Source organism: Benincasa hispida, chromosome 3, assembly GCF_009727055.1.
Source record: "Benincasa hispida cultivar B227 chromosome 3, ASM972705v1, whole genome shotgun sequence".
Lineage (NCBI taxonomy): Eukaryota > Viridiplantae > Streptophyta > Magnoliopsida > Cucurbitales > Cucurbitaceae > Benincasa > Benincasa hispida.
In genome coordinates this window covers 41,536,761-41,554,874 of record NC_052351.1, presented here as the reverse complement: position 1 = coordinate 41,554,874, position 18,114 = coordinate 41,536,761, and the positions used below count along the sequence as shown (strand labels likewise).

General features: G+C 33.3%; 1 protein-coding gene across 1 annotated transcript; it reads left to right on the top strand.

The window, feature by feature from the left end:
* Positions 1-601: 601 nt before the first annotated feature.
* On the top strand, positions 602-2,102 carry LOC120074105 (calcium uniporter protein 3, mitochondrial-like). The gene is made up of 2 exons (XM_039027116.1): positions 602-1,248; positions 1,459-2,102. Exons 1-2 carry the CDS (start codon positions 694-696, stop codon positions 1,900-1,902), a joined length of 999 nt encoding a protein of 332 aa, XP_038883044.1. The 5' UTR covers positions 602-693; the 3' UTR covers positions 1,903-2,102.
* The last annotated feature ends 16,012 nt before the right edge of the window (positions 2,103-18,114 follow it).

Below are 18,114 nucleotides of genomic sequence, written 5' to 3'. Positions count from 1 at the left end.
AAATTTATTTTTAAATCAAAATTGGTTAAATAATAATAAAAAATTTCATAAAAAAAAATAAAAATCAATAGGTAAGAGAGAGGAATAATAAAAGCTAACTTTTTTTTTTTTTTGGAAAAAATCAACAAATAAACTATAGCATGAACCAATTTTAAGATTTATTAAAATAAAAATCATTTTCCAATTAATCATATATGACCTAAACACAAAAAAAAATTACACAAAATTCAACGTACATAAATTAAAATGATATTTTAATATTTATTTTTTAAATTTAAATTTATTTATTTATGGGTTGTTTTCAAATATAAAAAAATTGGTAATTAATATAACAAAAAGTTATTTTTTATTAGTGATAAACATCAATAGACATCTATCTATTTTAAAAATATTTTTAAATATAATAAAATATAATTATCTGTTAATGATAGATATGGATAAATATCAATTTAAAATAATTACCATTTATTTGTTTTAATAATTTTCCATGTCAATTTTACCGTATCCGAAAGAAAAGGAAAAAGATAAAAAAGAGGATGCGGCGTGCGGATGCGGTGCGGGACAGCTATATATACACACATAAATAATTTTAAAATATATCACAGAACTTCAATTCCAACTCTCCAACTTAATCTCCCTCTTTACCTTTTAGCCTTTTCGTTTTCGTTTTCGTTTTCCTTTTTTCCGCTGTTAATGGCGTCCAAAAAAACCCTAGCTCGCCGCCTCTTCAACGCCTCCAGTCGGCTACTCTTCCGAAATTCCGCCGTTCGCCGCACCTATATCTCCAATAATCTCCCACTCAATCCCGGAGATTTTGGAATTTTCCGGCGGTTCCTTCATCGGAGGCCTAATTTTCCGCCTCCTTCCACATTCACCCCATCGCTTCCGCCATTGCCGGTCGGATTCGGTAATGTGATGGAACAGCTCGTTTCCCGCGACAGGATTCTTCTAGATGGACTGAAGCCTCCGACGCCGGCGCCGGCGTCGGTTCCGGCTGAGTTGGAGGGACTTACGGTGGAGGAGACGAGGAAGTTAGTGGAATTGACGGAGGTGGTGAGATTGAAAAGGAAATTGAAGGAGATTCCGAGGAGTTGTATTACGTATCAGGAATTCGTTCGGATTTGTGGAGAAGATTGTTCAGGTAATAATGGAGATAATGAAAATTATGGCCTTGAGTTGGCCAAGAGGCTTGATCATTCCGGTGCCGTCATCGTTTTGGGAAACTTCGTCTTTCTTGATCCCGAACAGGTATTCGCGGCGAAATCTATGTAAAAGTCTAGCATTAAATTTACCTTCATGTCCACTAGTGAGTTACATGAATAAAATATTAAATTTATCTTCACTTATCAACTTAAATAATAAATTTGTTAATGATTGATGATAAATTTAATACTATATTAATATTATAATATTAAAAGGTGAAAACATTTTCTAAGCAACCCTTTTTGACTTTTGTAGATGTCAAAATCAATTGCTAGCTTGATTCCCACGCTAGGAATCAACAAGGAAGACTCGAGAGCTAGCCAGGAGCTTGAAGAAATGGAGAAGCAGAAGGCCATAATTGATGGCAAGGCCGACCAGCAAGCCCGCCGTGAACTCCGATGGGGGCTCGGGTTTCTGGTGGCTCAAACTGCGGCCCTCATGAGGCTGACATTTTGGGAGCTAACTTGGGATGTTATGGAGCCAATTTGCTACTTTATAACTTCAACATATTTCATGGGTGGTTATGCCTTTTTTCTAACTACTTCCAAAGAGCCTTCATTTGAAGGGATTTACCAAAGCCGCTTCACTGCTAAGCAAAAGCACCTCATGAAGCTTCACAATTTTGATGTCCATAAATACAATCGCCTCAGAGGACTTGATTCCGATCATTTTCCTTCTTCAAATCATCAATTTTTATGAAGTTTGAGGGTAGATATACAAATATTGAGAGCATTTGTTCAAAGTTTTGAAAATCTTTCATTCATACTTTTTATACTTTCTTGCGATGTGACTTTTGAGTGGTTGTATACTTCGAAGAAACAAGCTTGAGTTTCATACATTCTTAAATGTAAACATATACTTTTTACTATTAATATTGACGCCTACTATATACTCTCTAACTAATTCATAGTTAAAATCACAAGTTCCTTCATCTCTTTAACTTTCACTTTAAACGTATCTTATAAGTTGTTTTTTTTTTAATCTAAAAATTAACTTTTAATTATGTGTATATATATGATAGAGATTTCTATGACAAGAGAAAGGTAAAAACAATAATTTAATTTAGGTTAAAAAAAGGTCTAGCACAACCCAAAATAGCTAAACCTAATATTTTTTTTGCAAAAATAATTAGATATTTTAATTTCAATGTGACAAAAGTATCTTAAATAAAAGTTTCATGCTTTCATACCCTTAATAAAAAGACTACAAAAAAGGGAGTACATCAAGACAAAGGCTACAAGAAGGGAATGCATCAAAGAAGTGATATTTGTTAGTTTATTATAAGGAAGAGATATATGTTAGTTTAGTTCAAATCAAAGTCTGTGATTAATAAAAGTAGGTAATTTGTGATTCTAATTCAAAAGAGTTGTTGGCATGGATGCTTGTGAAAACAACTTAAGTATAGAGAAAATACTTATGAAAATTATTTTTGGATCTACATGGGTAATAAACCAATTGGTGGCATAATTATTTCACTAATTACAACTATTGAACACCATAAGACGTGGTACATAATATATAGTAAATATATATCAAATAGTAGACACCTCTTGAAGCTATATGCGTCTGATGAATGTGGTATATAATAGTAAATATATGTTTGTATATATAAACACTTTCTTATAGACTAGTTAAATACCTTTTTAAAGTACAAGTCCTTAATAATGAATAACGATGTGTAAACTAAAAATACGAGAATTAACATGGAAAAAATCCAAATAGGAGAAAAAACCACATACTAGAAAAAAATCCACTATATGAAAATAATTATAATCATACAACAATCTCTCTTCAATCCTAATTACAAAATCACTCACAAAACTTTTGACCATTCACACCATTTTTCCCACTCTCAAACTAGATAATGCAAAATGGAACTTAATTAAAGTTAGCACACTTAAGCTTAAAATGTTTCTAACCGAGACAATTTGAAACCAAAAATATATATGCTTTTTTTATAGTATTTGGAGTTCATGACTTCCTTGCACTTTTTCGATGTGAAACAACTACACTTCTAATATTTTTTCAAAACTCAACTATTAGATATATATATATATATATAACATGTTAGATGTTGACATGATAAAAATACATCCTGGGTTTTTTCAAACAAAACCTTCACCCAATTGGTCCAATTAGGCCAAAATCACCAAATCTCGATCCAAAAATTCAATCTAATTCTTCAAAATTTGCCAAATTTTCACAACGAAGTTAGTCTTTGAATTTTTATATCTTTCCAACAACCCACATGAACCACATGTTCTTTCTTGCTTCGCAGTGACCTCTTTATTTTCATCATCATTCGAAATTCTAGTCTTATCGGCAACTCCGACGATGGACTAGCGACAAAAATGGTAGAGGAGTTGAAACTTGTTGATGTTGGAAATTTTTTTATGGCTCACATGTCCATTATTTAATTAGTTTTTATTGTTATTGTTGCTATCTCATTTAATAAAAGGGGAGTTAGATACACATTTGAAAAGAAGATGAATTATGGACAAAACGTTTAGGTATTATTGTACTAGTTCTCATTTAACGAGGGAACAAATTAGAATTAAATTATCATAAATTTATTAATAACATTTTCTTTAATAGGTAATACTATTATACAATAACAGGAGGATCTCACAGCCCGAGATCAAAACACCACAACAAACAAAACAACAACAAAGACCGAGCTCTTAATAGAACCAGAGATCATAACACATAGCAAAAGAAAATAGAATAACTGTCTAGAGAAATAGTTACGAAACGAAACACAAAAAACCCCACAAATCGAGGGTAACATCCAAAGAAAAAAAAAAACCAAACATCATAAGTAAGAAATAACATTAATAAAAACTAGAGAAGACTAAGAAGATCAACCTGCCAGGAAACAGCACGAGCACGAACCATAGAGACAATAAGATGGAATAAAGTAGACGATGTGATTCCTCTCCTGCCAAATATAATAAATAGAAGCATACCATAAGACTCTAAACAACTTACTTCATACTCCCTTACCCGCCCCTACTTGACAAACCCAACTCAGCTTGACATCCCACCCAGCCACCCGATGAGACGAAACCAACAGACACAACACACCCGACCATACCTCTCTTCCAAACCCACACTCGAAGAATAAATGATCCCGAGACTCCCAACCCCCACACACAAGAGACGCACCATCAGACGAGACATTCCATCTCCTAACCCAATCTCGAGTATCCAACCTATCCCGCACAGCCAACCAGGCGCAAAAAGAGTGCCAAGAATACCACCCTTAGACCACAGAAGTAGTGCTCAAGACACTTGAGGATGACCGCAAACTCTCCCACGCACTCACAATAGAAAACCGACCACTAGCACTCGCCACCCACACCCAATAATCCTCACCACACCCAATAATCCTCACCACTCACCCTAGCTGCTTGAATCAGACCCCAAATCTCACGCAACTAACTTATTAATAACTTTATTATATCAAGATTGTGAAGTATTGATGGTCCACAACATCAGATAGATACTACGTTATGAAGAGAACGTACTATCTAAATTTGGATAGATACTACGTTATGAAGAGAACAGAACGTACTATCTAAATTTGGATAGATACTACGTTATGAAGAGAACGTACTATCTAAATTTGGAAGATCATTTATAGAGTATTTCAATTCAAGTACGCTTTCGCTTTTAAAGTTTAATTATCTTAATACTTTGATCAAGTAGTATCCAACCAATCTATCGTTGATTTTTAAGAACTTTTCTTTTCGATAACTTTTATTATATGTATGTATACATTTTGGGTGGTTCCATGTGTATTGGGATAATAAATAAATAAATAAAACAACTTCCAAGAATTTTGTAGTGAAATCTGCATTAATTGAAGCATTGTTTGATAAATAGAGTTATTGCACTTTATGTTTCACTTAAGTTTTTCACTTATTTTTTCCCCTTAATTACATATGGACGTGAATTTATCATGACATTTGGTGGAAATTAATTGTTATTTGCATTTATATCTTATCAAATGTCGAAGGATAATGTAGTATTCCTTAAATTCCAAAACTCCCACCACCTTAGAATAAACGGCTTTAAAAAAACGAATTGATGTTTTATATCTAATTATTTTGATCTTTAATGGCATGCGACTATTATTGTTTATAATTTATGTTGTTTAATGCTTATTTATCAATTTTTTGTGATAAATCAAGGTATTTCCACGTGCCCAAGACGACCTAGAGCGATGAGTCATCATCAATTTTTTTTACGACATGATTGGATAGCAAAGTAAAATAAATAATTTTTAATTCAAAACAAAAATTGTCAACGAAAGCTACAATTGAGTTTCGGAGTCATTTGTATAATGGTAGTCAAAATTCAAATCTTGAATTGAAAATATTCTTTAAGAAAATTCTTTTTTTGAAAAAAAATATTTTGGAATAAATATCTTGTTTTACCCCTCATTACTCCAATATTTGAATTAATGATTCTATAATATAAGTGGAAACAATTCCACCAATTAGACTATGTTAAAATTAACTAAAAATTCCTCACCCGAGAAATTGAGAAAATATTACAATTTCTCAAATGCGTCATAGGATAGCCTTTTAATAAATGAAGTTTTTTTTTCTTCTAAAATGTTAATCAAATTTAATTTTTTTGGGATCAAATTTTGAAAAGCCAAAGATTATGATCCATTACTTCAAGAATCTAAGAAAACGGACTCTCAGGTATTTCTTAGATTACATCCTAGAATTTTTTAAGAAAATGATCTCAAAAACACATTTCTTAGAAAATTTGATTAAGAAACCTTTTGAAATAATATATTATTTTTTAAAATATTTTAAAACACAAAATAAATGTATTTTAAGAAAACTTTGTATGACTTTAAAAGAATTTAAAAAAAAAAGATATATTTAAAAAACTTTGAGAAATATTAAGTTAGAAATCAAAATCAATTTAGGACCTTATATAAAAATAACAATAATTTAAGAAGTATAATAATGAATCACATAAGTAAGAAGAAAAACATATTGAAAATTTAACCAAAACATATTGGAGATCGATCTCGGACTCTCAAAAGAATCGAATCCTCATTTAAAAAATTCTTGAAAATCGGACTTCCAAATTTTCTAGATTCCTTCGTCGTTTTTTTTTAAATGCATGTAACAATTAAGAAGATTAATATAATATATTTCATAACGTTAATAGCATGGATGGATGTAAAAAAAAAAGAATGTAACATCTAAGATGAAATAAAAACATGCCAAAATTGATAAGATATGAGAATGAAATAAAAACTAAAACGATATAAAATAAATAAAAAAAAACATAAAAAGTGTACAAAATATGAAGAAATAAATAAATAAATAATAAGTAATAAATAAATTTAAAAGATAATAATAATAAAAAAAAAGAAAATGAGAATAGGATGGGACGGGATAGTAGGCTGCAACTTACTGTCAAATTTTAAACAGAAATTTCTCAAACTTGCTGGACTCAATTTGTAAAATGGTGTCCCATTCATTTATAGTAGATTTTCGCCAATGTATACAACAAATTTTCCTTAACAATAGGGAAATATTTAAACAGAAATTTGTTAGGAAGATTAAAAGCAGAAATAACAAATTGTTAAACAATTCAAACTAAATCTGATAAACCCTTGCAAGCTTATGATGGAGGAGAAGTCAGAAGTTTGGTACAACAATGTTGAAAATTGCACGTGGAGAGGATTTTGGTGAACAAGTCAGCAATATGATCTTGGGGTGAGACTTAATGGACATAGAGATCTTTACGAACAACCTTCTCACAAACGAAGTGATAGTCAATCTCAATGTGTTTGGTACGGACATGGAACACTGACAAGAGAGATAGTAGAAAGATTATCACACCACAATACAGATGGGTCAGGTAAAAAGACCCAAAGATCACATAATATTGTCGAAGCCAGTAAACATCAAAAGCAATGTTAGCAAGAGACGATACTCAGCCTCGATAGAGGAGCGAGAAATAGTGGTTTTTTCTTAGCAAACCAGGAGACTGGTGAAGAACCAAGGCGGATGACATACCTTATTGTTGACCGTCGATCAAGGAAATCCTCAGCCTAGTTAGCATCATAAAAGGCATGAAGAAAAAGCTTCCCAGGTTTGAACTTTATTCCAAGAGTCGGTGTGCCAATGAGATAAAGTAAGATTCATTTAACAGCAGTGTAGTGAATAATAGTAGGGTGTTGCATGAACTGACCCACACGATTGACGACAAAGACAATATCAAGACGGGTGAATGTGAGGTATCGTAAGGATTCCACAAGCCTTCTGTATAAAGTAGCATTAGGAAAGTATGGAGCTGAAGCATGGAGATCAACCGTTGCTGACATGGGTGTAAGGCACTTAGCACCAGACATACCAGAAGTTTGAAGGAGATTATGAAGATACTTGGCCTGGTTCACAAAGGTATCGTCAAGAGCCGATTGAATCTCAAGCTCAAGAAAGCAACTGAGCCATCCAAGATCAGAAATATGAAATTCTATGGACAACTGAAGCTTTAGCTTTAGATGTCTCGTATGAAGAATTTGAGCCAGTAACAACAATATCATCAACATAGAGAAGCTAGAGAAGCATGTATGTCAGAGAAGAACCAACAGAGTAAACAAACAAAGAGTTATGTGACTTAGACATAAAAAACCAAATGTAAGTAGGTAGGAAGTAAACTGATCATACCAAGCTCGAGGTGTAACGACCCGACCTTTTGAGTACTCTGATAAGGGCCGTAACTCATAATTACACATTTACATTCAAAACATTTTGACCAATGAAGAAAATAAATTTCATTAAAATAATAAAGATAGTTTTCCAAAATAAATAACAAATAAGTAAAACCTTTGTTCGGGGCCCCTCAAATAATGAAGAAAAAATAACTTAATAAAATTTTGGCCAACATCGAGTTTTAAATCAAAACTTTTAAATAGCTTGAAAACGTAAACTGAACGGAAGCGATTTACATGTCCCATATGGCACGATCACAGGTCTCTCTCATCACCTGCCGATCCGTTCCTATCCTTACCTGAAAAATATAAATTAAGAAAGGTTGAGTATAAAAATACTCAGTAAGTGATCCCATTACCGAGATCAGGCTATGCATCCACAAGCAGAGAATGTTGGGTCCATGGCTTAAATAACTACAACTGATTCAAATAATGAAAAGATACCAAAGGACGTACTATCTTGTCTTGACTCGCATATCTAGTGGCCTGATGGCACATCGTCAAACATGGAAAAAGAAACATGAACGTGAACCTGTCGATTCACGCATGTCCAGTGGCCCGAAGGCACACCGTCAAACATGAAAAAATAACATGAACGTAAACCTATCGATTCATACTTGTCTAGCGGCCCAAAGACACACCGTTAAACATGGAAAAGTAACATGAATGTGAACCTGTTGATTCACGCATGTCTAGCGACCCGAAGGCACGGTCAAATATGAAACTAGACCCGTTGGTCCTCTGAAATAAAACATGCATCAAGGCGAGACGGTAAACTGCACAATTGGTCTAATCATGCCCAATTGGTCTAATCATGCATCACGTACATAATTTCAGTACTGTTTTTGCCGCACAGATCATAGCATAACATGTAGGTTCAAACATACTCATAATACTTATAACTATCATATAACAAGTATATCACAAAGACAAAATCATGCTTCTAAAGTCCATTAATTAACTTTGTAAATCTAATCTAGGCTGCTTGGTATGAAGGCATCGGTAATAGTATCACTTATCTCAAATTAAGTCAATGACAGTTATCTCAACTCCAACAATTTACTTGAACTAAAACCAACGAAAGAACAATCCTACTAGAAAGCACGCCACTGATCTCCAAACTTCGAATAGTAATTGTTCAAAAACTCGTTTCCTTTGTTGGATAGTGACCAGTAAAGGATATCAACCAATTTGGGCCAAAAGCTAATGGGTGGTCAATAACCTCCAAGAATTCTAAAACTTACCCAAAATATCAATTTTGGTGGTAATGGTATCAGCAGCGGTGGCAACCATAGATAGGCAGCTGGTGTTGCTGTCGAACGGCATAAATTGTGTAGGCTAGTAGCGGGTAGTGAGGGTCTTGCATGAGGAGGGTTTGTGAGAGTGAGAGAAGGGGAATTTCTAGTTTTATAGATTTTATTCAGCAGCAATTACGAATAAATCAAAGCTTTAAACAACAATCCAACCGTTCAAAATGAAACTCTACATGTCTTGAATAGACTGACCAAATTTGAGCACGATCCAACGGTTGAAACTTTGGAAATCAATAATTTTGTGGAAACTGTCGTTGAACAACCGAATTGCTTTCTCCCCCATTTTTTTTTTGCCTCTTTTTACTTTCATTTAATTTCGAAAAAAAATCTCAATTCTTTTATTTTTTTTTCAAATTTTGAAAACATAAACAAAATATTTTATAACAATATATCTAAAATCTCCAAAGATTCAATTAAATTAATAAATCCACTAACTTTTCAAATTATCTTAATTTAGGCTTCAAAAACCAAAATTAAATGTCATAAAATCCATCAATTTGATACAAATTAAATCCTTTAAAATATTTAAATCAATTCAAAATCACGTAAAATTAATTATCTCCTTAATTAATTTTTTTTAAGTTAGCCCTAAAATCTAAAATTAAAGGGAAGGAAAATTCAATATTTTGAAGATAATTAGTTCGAATATCTAATCAATTAAATTCAATTTAACCAATAAAAGTTTTTCAATTATTTCAATTCAATCCTAATTTTCTAAATAAAAGAGAAATTTAAACTCAATAATTTTAGATAATTAACTTAAATTTTTCTAAAATTCGGGGAGGTTAATAGAAACTTCTATGAAGCAAACAAACATGTTGTAGACAGGTTTAAATCGACGAAACTAACAGGTTGAGACATGCATATAGTTTCCTATAATTGGCCATGCAAGAAGACATCTTTGACATCCAACTGATGCAAGAGAAAGAATAACCAGAATGGTAGGTTTTTTGTTTTACCACTAGACCAAATGTTTTGAAGAAGTCAAAACCTTCAATCTAGTGATACCCTTTAGTTACAAGGTGAGCTTTATATCGATCTACTGAACCATCCACATTGTATTTGATGCAAAACACCCCTTTGCATCCCACAACATTCATATCAGGTGATCTCGGAACAAGAGATCAAGTGCCTTTCTCTTGAAGGGCATTAAATTTGGAGGCCTTTGTATAAAAAGTAGGATCAGGTTTGGATTGGATGCACATTGGTAGGAGGCAGAGGTGGAGGAGAGGGTGTAGTGGTAGTAACAGGAGAGGATATAAAGAAGAAACCAATGTAGGTTCAGGGTGTAGAGGTGAAGGCATATTGGTCAGAGGTGGTGATGAGGATAATAAAAAGGAAGTAGCACCTGCAGATTAGACTACAGAACATGTGGTACAAACTCTTGCTTAGAAACAAAAGAGGTTCAGGGGGAAGATGTAGAAATGGGAATAGGATGGGGAAAAAGGAAAGCAGAGGGGTTAGTGGTAGAGGAATGGGAGATAGAGGAGACAATAGAAAAAGGAAAAATATGTTCATACAAAATAACATAAGAGACAATTGACATCTTAGATTTAATAGTGTAACAAATATAACCTTTGAGATCCAAGAAAAACATGTTGAGTTGTCTTGGGTTCAATTTTATGTATGTCGTACCGTTTGAGTAAGGGATAACAAGCACATAAAAAAAACTTTCAAATGCAGTTAATCAGGAGTAGTTTCGAATAGTTTTCAAAAGGAGACAACATATCGTGGAAGGGGCTGACATCCTATTAATTAGAAAAACAACAGTAGAGGCTAAAATTCATTTGGAACTGCAAAATCACCAAGTAAAGATATTGCAGTTTCTACGATGTGTCGATGTTTGCGTTCAACAACACCATTCTGAATAAAATTTTTGATGTAAGATTATTTAAGAGGTCGTTTGGTTTAAGATTTTCTAGATATCTGAGAATGAAGATGTCTGAGAATCAAAGATGACTATGTTTGGTTATGCATGGAAATGCTATTAGAATTTTGTGAACAAAATTTGTGTTGTGTTTAATTTACGAAAAAGCATGAAAATCTTATTATAATTGCAATAGATTAATAATTTAAAGAATAAATAATATTCAGTATATCAATAAAAAGTTAATTATTTATGAATCAATAATAATTTTAATTATAAATATTTGAAGATTGAGTAATTTATAATTAAAATTAACCAATTAATGCATTTAATGAACATCATACTAATTATAATTTAACACTTAATCATTTTTATTATTGATTAATTTCAATATTAGTAATTTTACTTTTACTAAAATAATATAAGAAAATATATTTTAATGGACAATATATTATAGAAAATGTGAAGAAAATGAGATAAAAACATGATATATTACTAAAGAATACTAAAACGTGTTTTGCAAATGTGATATGTTAATAATGAATGGAGTAATAAAAATTAATCACAATAAATAATTAACTTCAGTGATGATTATATGTTCATAGTGAATGATCAAATTAAAATTAATCTCCATAAATTACTTGATTATTAAAAAATAATAAAACAATAAATTATTATTATTGAAAAATTAAGTTTTTTACTAACTAGATTACAAATTAAATATATTTTAAAAATGGTTAGCTAATTAATTGATAATTTATGTAAATAAAAATTTCATTCATTTAATATTTTTTTATTATAAAAATAAGTTAAGTAAATATTTTAATAAATCATCATTGATTAATTAAGTAATTAACTATATTCAAAGTGAAATTATATGTAAAATGAAAGACAAATAGATGGGGAAAAAGAGAAATCCCACAATTTTGGAAGGGAATAGATTACCTATCTGTGGGAAATGAGGATGTCTGTTCTTATTCTCAAGCAAAGAGTTGAAAACTATAAACAAACATGAGAATTGGATACTTATGCCAATTCCCATGTAGAAACCCACCAACCAAACGACCCTTAAAAGTGAATAGATTATTGACACTGTTGTTGCAAAATTCACCCCTACCATCAGAGCGAAATCTTTTTAAACAAAGAGAGAGTAGATTTTCAACAAACGGAATGAACATATGAATAATTGTATTAACATCAAATTTATAGATTAACAAAAAGAACCATGTAAATTTTCTATAACCATCGATGAAGCTGACATGAAAACAAAAACTTTTGTTTGAAATAATAGGAGAAGGTTCCTGTGAACAATGAAGAGGTGCTAAAGAAGTTGAATGAGAAATAGGAAATGATATTCTTTTTCATTTTTGCATGTAAACAGTAAACATAATCATACGTTGAAACATACTTATTAATAGAAATACCGAGACGAGACAAAAAACCATGGAGAATTTTTGGAGATTGATGAGCTAAATGTGTACAACAAATTTTCCTCAACAATAGGGAAAGATTTAAACAGAAATTCGTTAGGAAGATTAAATAGAATCTAAAAACAGAAATAACAAATTGTTAGAAAATTCAAACTAAATCTGATAGTTAACACGCCAATGGTTGGTACCACTAACCTTAGTTTGTAAACATAAGATAATTTATTGAAATAAAGTAGTAGGTTTATATTTTATTGAAGGCAAATTAATCAAAGATTGTAAAAGGATCCTGTAGTTTGTATGAACAAACAGTTTTGTGATTTATAATATGAGATATTTTATTCACTTCAGTCTATGAAATATGAGATATTTTAGTTGCATTAATCACAAACCAATAAACTAAGATTCCTGGTTATCGTTGTAACTTAAACATGTATGTGGAGACATACAAGTGTATCGTGCTTTAAGTGATAACCTAATTGGTTTGTAATATATGAATAACGGAGGGAAGGACCTGGTGACACTACGAGTGTGGCTCGCTTTGTAGGTGTTACAAATGTTGTAAAGTGCTACAAATGGTCTGATCCTAATCATTATTGTCTTAGACATGCGAGCGAGGATGCTCTATACAAAGAAGTTTGTATAAGACCGGACCACGAAATGTTTAGTCTTGTTATATAATGCCCATTCATGACAGAGACTTTTATTTCAATAGGATGACCATAGGTAACATGACCATAATCCTGGGTGAGTTGTAAACTCTTGCTTATGAGGGCGGTCCTTTGATTTGCATTGGTGCGAGTAGCCAGATCGTCGATTCAAACCTACCACTTTGAGAATTCATCTGATTGGAGAGCTGGGAACTCAGCTACACAAGATGAAATTCACTCTTTCCTCAAAGGATGGGTAAGTAGATAAATTGCTCCCTTAAGGACTGATCTAGGGCTTAAACAATGTGGCACCACACCTTCTCTTGGCACGAGAAAAGTTTAGTCATAGTGGGACTATGATGTATTGTTCATTAGAGAAATATGTGGTACTTAAGAAGTTAGATGTAACTATAGGAGAAAAACGACAAATTGGCCCAGCTGCACTTACGAGCGATTTGTGAAGGGTCATCGTACTATTGATTGGTTATATCTGATGGACACAAAAATATATCTGTAGTGCGAAGAGTGCAGCTGACGGTCTTTAGTGGAGTGCCAGACAATTAATGGATGGTGGATATCGTGATTAAAGAGTTTAGTCAGTCAGTTGGAGCTTCAAGCTACAGGTCCATAAGGTCCCTTTGTAGCTCAATGGATTCATATTGAGAATCAATTTTTGGGTTAGTTTGAAGTCTTCAAATTAACAAGAGGGAATTTGATTATATATGATATAATTAAATTAATTAAATTATATGTGATATAATTGATATAATGTATTTGATACATTATTTGATTGGAGGAATTAATATAAATATGATTTATATTAAATGTCATAAAGGAGAAAAAGAACTATGGTTTATATGTTTCATATGATGTAATATTAAAACTATAGGTTATAAATATAATATGATAAATTAGTTATTATATTTATTTATAATAAATTAATTATGATATAATTGATCTTCGTTTTCTCCAAATAACCACCTTAGTGGGTGGTTTTAGACAGTTTGTGGCTAACGGTGGGATAAAGTTGAAAATAGTTTTCATTTATTCATCCCACGCAAAAAGGGAGCAAGTTATCAAATAGCTTGTCGAGAGAGTAAATGACCATATCGTGAACGATAGTGCCATTTTTTACTACACGATCGATGAACGAGTCTATGCGATAGACTGATATCTTCTACATGATTCCTCTGTTTATTACTCGATCGTCTACTCGATCAGTTTTCTCTTCCATTCTTCCTTCCCTCTATCCAAATCCATACAGAGCCCATAACTCCTGGATTCTCACACCGAGAATATTAAGGCAATCGAATGGTGGTGTTCAATTCTATTTGAGGATCGAGGATCGAGGATCGAGTTATACTCGGTGGTGATCGAGGTTCTTCCAGTTCGTGCTGTTTGCTGAGTTTGCTCGTTGTGTTCGTGTTGTTCAACGTGTTCAAGTTTGATCAAGAGAATACGTGAAGTAAATGGTTCTTCAAAGGTATCCTACTCGATTTCTTGTATTTTATCTTAAAGCATGCTGTAATTTTTTTTGGGATTGGTGTCCTAATTCTCCCGAAGTTGTGTTGTTCATAATTTATACACATTGTTATGAATAAAATAAGAGTTATTTTATCTGGCATTTACTCATATCTAATAAACAAAGCTCTATGGCTATTGTATGTAAACTTAAACATGTATATGAGATATACATGTGGATCATGTCTTAAGTGATAACCTAAATAGGTCTGTAGTATAAGGATTAAGAAGGGATTCCCGATCCTGGTGACACTACGGATACGACCCGCTTTGTATAGGTTTGCAAGTGTTGTGAACTACTACAGATGGTAGATCCCGACCATTCATGTAGAGATATGCGAGTGGGGATGTTCTATATAAAGAGTTTTGTAAGACTGGATCATGAGATGATTCGTCTCTGTATATAACACCGTTGATACTAGAGACTTACATCTCACCTAAACGACCATAGGTGACATGACCTTAATCCTGAGTGTTTTGAGAACTCCTGCCTTTAAGGGCGGTCATTTGATTAGTATGGGTAAGAGTGGATAGATTGCCAACTCAGCATGCCAACCTTTTGGAGACATGTCTGATTTAGGAGCTGGGAACTCAGTTACACAAGACGAAATTCACTTCTTCCTCGAAGTAGGGGTAAGTAGATAGATTGCTCTCTTAAGAGCTGATTCTGGGGCTTGAACATAGTGACCACAACTTCCCTTTGGAAGAAAGGACTCAATCATAGTAGAATTATGACTTATGTTCACTAGAGGGATCAGTGGTACCTAAGGAGTTAGATGTAACTACATGGGCATAACGGTTATTGGCCGAGCTGTACTTACGAGCGATCTGGGAAGAGTTATAGCACTGTTGATTGGTCGATATGGACATATAATATATCTGTAGTAAGGAGAGTTCAGCTGTCTGTCTTTAGTGGAGTGCCTGGCAGTTAACAGATGGTGGATCCCGTGACTATAGTCTGTTATTCACATACTGTTGGAGCTTCGAGCTACAGGTCCATAAGGTCCACTTGGTAGCTCAATGGATTCAAGTTTAGAATCAGTTCTTGGTGTTGATTTGAAATGTTCAAATTAACAAGATGTAATTCGATTATATATGATATGATCGGTGGTGATAAGATACATCAAGTGGAGGATTAATGTAAATGAGATTACATTAAGGACTATAAAATAGAAAAAGAGCTATGGTTTATATGTTTCATGAGATGAAATATTAAAACTATAGGTTATAAATATACTATGGCAAGATGGTTATCATATATATTTATAATAATATTAATTATTGGATAATTATAGCTTTTTCCCTAATAACCAATTGAGTGGGAAGTTATTGGTGGTTTCATGGTAACCGTGGTATAAAAGAAAAAATATTTTCCTAAATTTAGAGGTTGATGATTGAGAGTTTCTATTCTTGGAAAGTTCTCATGATGGCTGTCAAGTTAATTAAATTTGCTAAACGATAATAGAAGAGAGACTAGACGATCGTGGAGTGACTCTACATGATAGATCACTCAGTTGGCCAATTAACTAAACGATCGCGGAGCTTTTGCTAAATGGTCGTGGAGCTTCTTCTAAACAATTGGGCATCATCTATGCGATAGACTTCTTCCATCTCCCACTTGCTCAATCGTTTACACGAATTTTCTTCTTCTGGTCTTGTCCTCTAACCAAGTCCACACAGAGGCCACACTTCTGAATTCTCACCTGAGAATACCAAGGTAGCCATTGTGGTGGTGTCGTACTCAACTCGACATAGTCGAGGTTTTTGGAGGTTGTTCGTTGAGTTCGCGGTGTTCGTGTGGTGGTTGCTGATTGTTCGCGATCTTGGAGATCGCTGTGTTCGAGCATTTGTGTGTTGCAGTCTTGGAGTCTATTCGAGCGTTCATGATTAAGGGTGTTGAAGATGAGTCTTCAAAGGTATGTGTATTATGTCCTTTGATTGTTCTGTAAAGCATGCTGTAATTTCGTTTTGTGCATAGTCTGTATGTTTCCGTTTCTTGATTGTAATTGTTAATATTCATATACGAGTGGACTTTGAAACGATCCTTTCGTTGCTCATAGAAATCCTCATGTCCAATTTTCTTCAATTGGTATCAGAGCCAGGTTGTTCTGATATTCCAAATTTCACTTCTATTTTGAACTTCTTTTACAGTTGTGGTGGGTTTTCTGCATTGCGTTTAATTGTTAAATGTGTTTGTGGATTACGTTGATGGATGTTTATGGGTTTAATTTCCTCTGCTTAAAGCTTTCTTTAAATTAAAAAGTGTGAATTTGTAAGGGCCCCTGTGTTTTTTGTCATAATTAACATGCTATCGAGTTTGTAATTAAAAAGTGTTATATGTCGAGTTGTTCGTGATGAAGTTTCGAAGCACGGAGATGCAATTCTCAACAAAGAAGAAAACCAAGAGTTGGTCGTGTCATGTAGCTTTAGGTAAACGATCGTTGGGATTTATCTAAACGACAGTGTAGATTTTTCTATACGATCATATAGTATTTACTAAACAATCGTTTAGCTGAGGTAAATCGTTTATTCTATCGCACAGCATTGGTTGCTCGATCGCAGAGATGCTTGAGGTAGACGATCTGGGAGCATATGATGCTTATTGTTTAGTAAAAGGCACGTGCTAAATGATCATGCAGTTAGCATGATCACGCGGTATACGATACGAAGGCGTTCGCTCAGTAATCATTTAAATGATAGTTATTCACCGCATTGCAGTCGTTTAGACAATCGTATAAGGCTTGCGTTGCGGAGCGCGCTGCACGATCACGTACCTCATCCTCATCACATAGTAAAAGGTACACAATTGTTGTTAGACGATCATTTAGCTCTGGAAGCGTAGGTAAACGATTGAGTAAAACATTTGCTCTTTCGTGTAGATGATCGCGAGGTGTTTGGTGCAATGATCAGTGGAGACGCGTTGCTTCGCCCGGACGGTTCAAGTCCCGGTTCACTTGTTTGAACCAGGGACTCTTTGGTTTTGTAATAGTTAACTTTTGGTTTGAGGATTTTGAGGCATTTTTTCCTAGTTCATTAAAATTTGTTTATTATACATGAGATATATGTGGTTTATATGGCAAAGTGTTCGACATATAATTTTGAAACCCACCTTAGGTTGTGCAATTATTTATACATCATGTATTATAAGTGTTATAATATGACATGATGAAATTACAATAAGCATATTATAAGCGTTATAGTATAAGGCTGAATGGAAGCATGTTTTGCTTGGTTCGTTGCTTGTTTGTATGCGTTATATAAAAAGATAGTATATGGGTGTGTGTCAACACGTCTTATAGTCTTGGTCATTGGTTCACACAGTGAGATCATTCTATACTCCCTTATGGCGCTCTGGGAGCGTCCCCCTTCAAATGAGTTTTTTGTAGTT